The 8,131-nt window shown below is 38.9% G+C and overlaps 1 protein-coding gene across 1 annotated transcript; it reads right to left on the reverse strand.

Annotated features, from left to right (window-relative positions):
- Positions 1 to 1,525: 1,525 nt before the first annotated feature.
- LOC116296721 (uncharacterized) lies at positions 1,526 to 7,815 on the reverse strand. Its single transcript, XM_031704787.2, has 7 exons — positions 7,686 to 7,815; positions 7,496 to 7,588; positions 6,919 to 7,032; positions 5,816 to 5,986; positions 5,263 to 5,322; positions 4,643 to 4,758; positions 1,526 to 4,211 (listed from the first exon to the last, which is right to left on the reverse strand). Exons 1-7 carry the CDS (start codon positions 7,732 to 7,734, stop codon positions 4,053 to 4,055), a joined length of 762 nt encoding a protein of 253 aa, XP_031560647.1. The 5' UTR covers positions 7,735 to 7,815; the 3' UTR covers positions 1,526 to 4,052.
- Between the last annotated feature and the right edge of the window lie 316 nt (positions 7,816 to 8,131).

Raw genomic sequence — 8,131 nt, forward strand, 5'->3', positions numbered from 1 at the left:
CTAATCCATGTAGCTTCAGATTTAAAAACTCTTAAAACAGAGCACTGATGGAGAGAGGGGGTAAATTGCGCACCGTCGGCTTCCATTGATAGCAGTTGAATTTCAACTGTAGGAACTACCGACTACCTTTACCTTGCCATAAATATAGTAGTTTGTCGACATTTCCATGAGGAAAGACAACCATAGTATTTATGCAGCGTCCTTCAAATCTAATACTTCTGAGCCGGGATGAAATGCATGGCCTTTCATGAGAAAGGAGTGTATATACACTTATTTCAATAAAGTTGGTCACCTGAAAAGCTATAAAGCCGAGGCCGACAAGGATTATGGGTAGATTCATTTACACGTTCAACCGCTTGATAACTGTTCATGGAATTGCGAATCTTTTGACGGTTACAGTCTCACCTCTTCTGAGCATCATCGAGCTGCAGTTTGTATTAAAAAAGCTTTGTATATATATGCTTTTTTTGATATGAAACGTTTCCCATGATGCTCAGTGATCTAAGCTTTCTAGATTTTTGGTGACTAACTTTATTGAAATAAGTGTATCCGCAGTTTTGAATAGAGTGCGCACAATAACTCATAACAAAAGTACTAATTGAGTGATAAATAGTACTAGTAAACAACGCGATTTTACTTAAGCCGTGATCCAACAATTTTTAATGCGTAAGAGTTAGATTAGCCTGCTATGCAGACGTTTTTAGTGTCGGCTCGTTTAGGAACGCAGCAAGCTAGAGTTAATACACCGAATCGAAATACTGCAACTGATTTAAATAACTTGTGAAACGCTTTTATGTTTCCACGTGAGCACGAGGCTAGTCAGTCGCTAGTCAGTGCAAAACAGAACAATTCTTGGTTTGCAATCAATCCCAAGAGAGCACAATAACAAAAGGGATGTCCGCCATGTTGGAAGATATAACAAAAGAATTCATTTAGGCCCCGTCCACACGTATCTGGAAATTTTTGTATCCGCAAATTATTTTTTGCGGATACGAAAATGTTTGCGTCCACACGCAGCGTATTCGAATCGTTTTCACCGTCCACACGTATCCGTTTCCGTAAAATTTGCGGATACGGACACAAATATTTCCGGACACGTGTGGACGCAACCCGTGTCCGAAAAAAAAAAAATTGGCGAATACACAAATTTGCGGATACGTGTGGACGGGGCCTTAAAAATCTTTTGTCAAATTATTCCAACATGGCGGCTATGACGTCTATTGCAAACGAAGAATAGTTATTTAAATCGGTCGGCATATTTTGATTCGGTGTATAGACACACACTCACACAAAAAGGAATAAGATCCACTACCCTCTATAACTATTAGTCTACTGACTAGATATTTCACGGGTTAAGTAAAACCATTCTAAAGACAATTAGTTTTAGCACAGGTTTATAGCAGGTCGTCGATAAATAGTATTGTCTAGTATTAGTAGGTCCATAGCAGTTCCAGTAGATCTGGGACTGTTTCCGTGCTGAGCACACAATATCAATAATTATTTATTGCAATTAATAAAAATAATATCAGAGTGTAGAACATTCGTGTTTTATTTGTTAGTAAAGGTCTAATTGCACCTAGTGGGATATTTAGCAATTAGTCCTCCAGCCCGAATGGTCTATTGACTCATAGGCCACGAGTGCGAGAGGATTAATTGTTTTAGTCAAATCCAACTAGTCGGTCAAATATAAAGATGCAAAGGAGTTTTGAATTTAAGTTAAATTTCATGTTTTGGTTTTCAAAGCCAGCACTAGTATTAGGATATAACTTATAGCCTACAGTAGTAGTAGCTCATCCAATCAGAGCGCAGCATTGATAGACCATTAGTTGGATTTGAATAAAGAATAGTTATTTCATCCGCAAGGCTGGTCTAGCTTGCTTTCAGAGATGAGGTCTTCGCTTTTACTTAAGAAAAGGGAAGACTAGTGACCTCGTTTGCATTGGATCGTGTAACTGGAAATAGTGACGTGATATGGTGAAGCTTCTTGATCTCGTCCAATATTCACACCGCGCAAGACGACGTGTGTTAAAATTCTAACACACAGCGTCGTATATTGTTGTCTCGATCGTTGAGAGAATTGGGGAAATTGAAATTGATAATCCCATTTCATCCACACAAAAATTATCTTTTCAAACGTTTGTGAAGAAAGAGAAAACGTTGAGCAATGTGAATCAAGCTACTACGGTCTAGTCATACACGTGCTCCATAATAATTCAACAGGTTCTTTTATGTCCTATAAGAAAGAAAATGTTTTTAAATGTCTTCGTCTACTCAGGTCTTCTTAAAAAATTTCGGCTAAAACGTTTTTTATCTTATTTGTATATGACGTCATAAGTGAGCGCGCACGCGCGCGTAATTAGCTTGCTCATTCCGTGATTGTGACGTCACCCACTGGAGGGAAACTACCAAGAAGAACACTATGCTAAGCTATTTGTCATCCTGGCTTCAAGGTGATTCTGACGACCCTCTAGATATAGTATGCACGGATTTCGAGGATGATAACGAGTGGGTGTGGGTGGTGGTCACGCCAAGTGATAGCGAAAACATCGAGAATGTCCTGGAAGATTACATAGTTGTTCCAGTCAGTCCCGCTGTAAAGAATGAACCAGCATCAACGTCAAACCCAATACCAATGCCTTACAAAAACGCGCTGCGGTGTGACTTCCGCATGCGCAAAAAGAAACGATACGGTAACAGGTTGAAGATTTACCCTCCACTAATGATACATCCTAAAGAGTGCGTTAGGAAAGCCTTGAAAGCTTGCTTAATTAACAAGCATCGTGCAGTACCGTACGAGTATGTCAGAGACGTTATGATTAAGAAGAGTTTGGAAAACCTGCAATTGGATTTGGCAATACCCCAGATCGTTCCGGGTACTGATCGAGTCAACATTCTTGAGGCCAGTACCCTGAGTGTCTGTCATCAATTGAATGACATTCGAGATTCTCATGGCTTCTATACGCCAAGAACACGAACCAGATCAAGAGTGATCTGTGATCCATTTGAAAGCCTGTCAGCAGATGGGTGGTCAGTCCTGGTTGATCCTAATGGAGAGTTCCTCTCATCTAGTATGGTGAGAGTATGGAGCATCAGGAACAGATTGAAAGAACATGAACAATCACGTGTACTGGAATCACTCACTTCAAAAGGAGCCGACCCATTGAAGAAGGTCTTGGAGAGGAATCGTGCCGATACAAGAGTAACATGCTTGGGAAGGAGAAGAAAGAGAGGTAGAAAGCATGAGCTGATGGCTAAACCAGGCCATATATCACTACTGAACAAGAAACCGTGTGAACTAAGCATTGTCCCATGGTATGCCGATATTGACCTGTCCCCTTGGTATGACACTGTCTGGCCTGCTAATGATGTGCGACTCTCTCGAAGGATCAAGTCCTTGATGCGAACCTACAAAGAGGTTTTTTTAACTCTTCAGTACTATCTGGCTCAATTGCTCGATAGCTTAGTGAGTACTGACAACATGGAACTTTCCTGTTGTGAAAGTAAAAGATGTCACGATATCAAGCCATATGACAAGTTTTCAGCTAAAAGAGCTCGGTCTGTGCAGAGCTACCGCAAGAGAAACCAAAAGATGAATGGGAAGAAAAAGTTGGACAGATGGAATGCAGCACAAATGAAGAGAAGGGACAAAGCAGCTTGCATAAGGAAGAGATCGATGGGAAGGGGGCGGCATAACTGTGCTGTAAAAAGAGCATTCTAAGCCACATGGAGAACCTACATGTACAATGAAGATGTACATATTGAAAAAGATCAGTGTCATATAAACAAAGCAATCAAAAAATAAAGTCAACCAGGATCTGTCTTCTTGATTTTTCTCATTACAGGGTTAAAATACATAGATTTCCTGCGATGATTAAGATTTAAGATGAGAGCTGTCACATCCTTAGTGTATCTTCCCTTTCCATGTAATTACAAAGATTGTACAAATTCAGTTATCTTTTCTGGCTTGTTGCTCAACAAAAAGGTGCCCCGGAGCAATACTGCCTCTCTATTATATCAGGGTTCGGTTTCTTAATAATCACAACAATTATTGCTCAATTGTTTTCTCCAGCTTTAAGTCTTGATTGAAGCTTTTCCTCTTCCTCTTCCAACAGCTCTAGTTGTATTTGAAGATGTCTTATTTTGTTGTTGACTTGTGATGAGTATGTCTCTCTTGTGAGGAAATTTTTAATGTTGTCACTCCAGTGAAGTTTCTGGGAATCAAAATGGAGCAAAAAGTCAGTCAACATTGTATTGTTTCATGTACCTGTAGAATCTAACATTTTATTAACCTTTGGTGTATGACACTGGGAGTCATTGCATAGACAACTTTTAAAGAGTTTTTTTAAGGTAGTTCCAAATTTCTGTATTGCATTTTCCTTTGCTTATTGGATTACTTTCAGGGCTTTACCCCCTTTTCGTTTCGTTTCACTGCCACTTCTTTGCAGGGTCCAGAGGCTTATGTTCAATTATACAATACACTTCACACTCACTGTCTACCACATTTAATATTCAAAGCACACAACTCTCAACCATACATTGGTTTTTGCAGAGGGAGGAAAACTAGAGAACCTGGAGGAGGCTAGAATAACTATCCTTGTAGCAAGATATCTAGAACATCCCTTTTTTTAAATTAAAAAAATACCTCTTCTAATTCTGTTTCTTGCGGTGGTTTAGGTGCATTTCCTGTCAGCTGAGGGTAGTTATACTCCAGAACCTTCTCTAGTCTCCAGACTCTGTATTTATCATACAAGAACTGTCCTGAAATGGAATATCGTTCAAATTATATCACACTGTACAACCTCTGAGCTGATCAAAGTCAGGGCATGGTTGAGCCACAAATTAAACACCGTACACCCTCTGGGCTGATCAAAGTCAGGTCATGGTTGACCACCCACAAATTGAACCCTGTACAACCTCTGAGCTGATCAAATTCAGGGCATAGTTGACCCACAAATTTAACCCTGTACAACCTCTGAGCTGATGGAAGTAAGGAGAAAAATTTTCGAATTGATAGAAAGACCTAATAAACCTTATGAATATGTGATGCTGAGTCCTGGAATCAAACCTGAAACCCCAGAGGTGAGAGGAGAGTGTACTACCAATTCCTCTTAGCTAATACACCCACCACGAGCACCCACAGTTCAAGTACACTCCATAATACAACATTCATGACCATGATCTCTTTTTTGCTACTTTCTGGGAATGTTCTAGGAGTTACATACCAAGAATAGGTTATAATTAAAGTTTTTTTGTCATGTATACCTAAGACTCCTAGACCAATGCCTTGAATAGAATTGGAAGCAATGACAAGTGGTCCTCTCCCTGTAGATTAAATAGATTAAATAAGGTCACAAGAAGTAGGAAAAACAATAATGTGATCAATGCACCAGTTCACATTTGATGTATACCACTATTTTTTAAGTCCACAGACTTATTTGCACAGGCTTAGCCTTGTTTATAAGCTGGCTATTCACAGATACCATTAAAGTCCGTAGGATTTCAAAAAAATAGTGTTATTTGATGACGGGTGCACATTTTTAATATTACTTGACTTTTGCAAATCAATTATGAATGAGTCTTAAGTCATATGAAACACAGTGGTGTTTACTGAAGGAGAAATGGGACTATTTGTGGCAAGTCTATAAAATCCAGGACAAGAAGTCTGCATTCAAGTGGGTTATCATGTGACAAGAATAGAGTACTTACAAAAAACACTGGACAAGATGAATCCAGTCAGACCACCACTAACAGCACAGGATAAAACGTCTACATTCAAGGGGGTTATTACGTGACAAGAATACAGTACAGTACTTACAAAAGACACTGGACAAGATGAATCCAGTAAGACCACCACTAACAGCACTTGCAAACATCGGTGATACTGGATGACGAGCCAATAAGATATTGATGTTGGAATCAGGTGATTCATTTGTAAATAACTGCTTTCTTCCCTTACCAAACTGGAAAAGGATACTATCACGAAATACTAGATAAAAGGAAAGAATGGATGAGAAAAATATGTCATCTAGAATCCTGGTTATTACAGTGTGACTACTCCAACCAAAGCCACCTCGACAAATTTTCCACAAATTAGCCAATCAAAAGTAGGAATCTGAACAATAGAATTGCTACAAATCGGACAAATATCAATGGGTTTACACGGCTTCAAGACTGCCGGCACCTTTGTTGTTGAATATAAACGTGCTGTCGTATAGCAACATAGTGATAAGATCTAACAGTGTCAGCCTGATAATATCTTTGTCTGGAAGAAACAAACTGTAATTGTAAAGACTGTGTCTTATACAGTCTCTAATTTGCTTTCCTGTCATATTTGAAGTCATACATTACTATTTTTCTATATCCTTGGTGACACAAATCACTAATTTGCGAAGAAAATATATTACCAGCTCTTCTTCATCATTTAGTTTTACCAACCGGAACAACGGAAGAATATTTAAATTCAAAATTTGCTGCTAATCTATTGTCTAAATACTCAAACACTATTGGATAATTTGTGGAAAATTTGTCGAGGTGGCTTTGGTTGGAGTAGTCGCACTGTTAAGGCCCTGGGCTAATTACATCAATTCATAGTGGCTTTGTGATGGACTTATGGCTTACAGTATAACTGGGGAAGCTTTAAATCAGAAGGAGAAAGAGTTTGAGATAAAGAGGTATCACTGAGATATTGTATTTTTATTTGATTTCCCAATCAATCTCTTATGTGTCATCTGCAACACCATAAACATGATACCGAGAAGGAGGGGACTGCTTATAACTAGAAGGACATTTGAATTAGCAGACTAGTGGTCTTATAACAAGGAGAGCTTATGACTAAGCGGGCTTATAGATGTAATTAGGGTTATAATTATATGGTAGCCTCCTAGGAAGACTATGCTCCAGCATCTAAGACAACCTTACCTAAAAAAGCTCCTGTCATAACGAAGAAGTTTCCTCCAACAGTGAGTCCATGAGTGTACACATTTCGACGTTTGAAGGACGCAATGGCATACCCAACAAGAAGACCAGAAGTTCCTGAAACATATATGAGAAATAGGCTTGAGCATCTTACAAGATTCTTGATGATCAACAAGTAAGCTTACACCATGAAATCCCTATTATAAGCCTTGGGCTTATACCCATTCATAAGGATTTTTTGATGGGCTTATAACCAGGAGGGCTTATAACCTGGGTTTTATGGCATATCATAGGGAGGGTGCATAAGACTTATACAATAATGAAAAGCTGCAAGTATAAAAAACTGATAAAATTTGAGGACATTCAGGAGCAAGCAGCAAAAAGCAATGCAGCCAGTGTGTGTGTACTGTATGTGTGTGAGGGGGAGGGGAGATTGCATTTGTGCTCATCCCCCCACCCCTTCCTCCTCAAAGCTACAGGCTGTCCTCGCATCTGAGCAGGAAATTTTCAGGAGAAAAACTTAAGCTTATTTGTCTTACTATAACTTGCCTAACATATATTTTAAAATTGAAACTCTCACCTGCTGTAGCAGAATACAGCAACAACTGCTTGGCCCGGTTTTTATCTCTCTTCCAGGTGTTGTAAGTCACTGCACCTGTGGCTCCAATAAAACCTACCAACAAATAAAGATACAGTAAACCTCCCTGGATAATATTTGGTGCTTTGTATGGTAATTGCGAAGAAAAACATCAAACAAAATAAGTCCTTACTTGATAATATGGCACTTCTAACAAATCTAAGGGGTGTCATTCCACTCATTTTGCTTAAATATAGAGGATTTTCAATCCATTTTTCTAGGAATCACTCTCTAACGTCCGCCATCTTGAATCCAATGCTTCGATTATTTCAGAATTGGGTTCCCTGTGGTTGTGGTTCTTTAAAGAAACAAATAAAAATTGTAAAATAGATATTTTTATTTGAACAGATAAAACCGATTGAAGAGGAAGAGAATAAACCTAACATAAGCACGTAAAAAAGACGTAGCCGAATCTCCAACAAAAATTAATTTGTTTTGATTTCCAAGTTTGGGTTTCCTGTGTCAAGGTGTCAGTTAAAGATGGCGGCGTCTAGCAACGAAACGTGCTCCTAAATACAGGAATCGCTCATCCATTGTCTTCTAGTAATTTACATAAATCATATGGTATATCTACGGTAT

Source organism: Actinia tenebrosa, unplaced genomic scaffold (genome assembly GCF_029948245.1).
Source record: "Actinia tenebrosa isolate PJP-AT-01 unplaced genomic scaffold, QUT_ActTen_1.0 PGA_scaffold4__44_contigs__length_22323623, whole genome shotgun sequence".
Lineage (NCBI taxonomy): Eukaryota > Metazoa > Cnidaria > Anthozoa > Actiniaria > Actiniidae > Actinia > Actinia tenebrosa.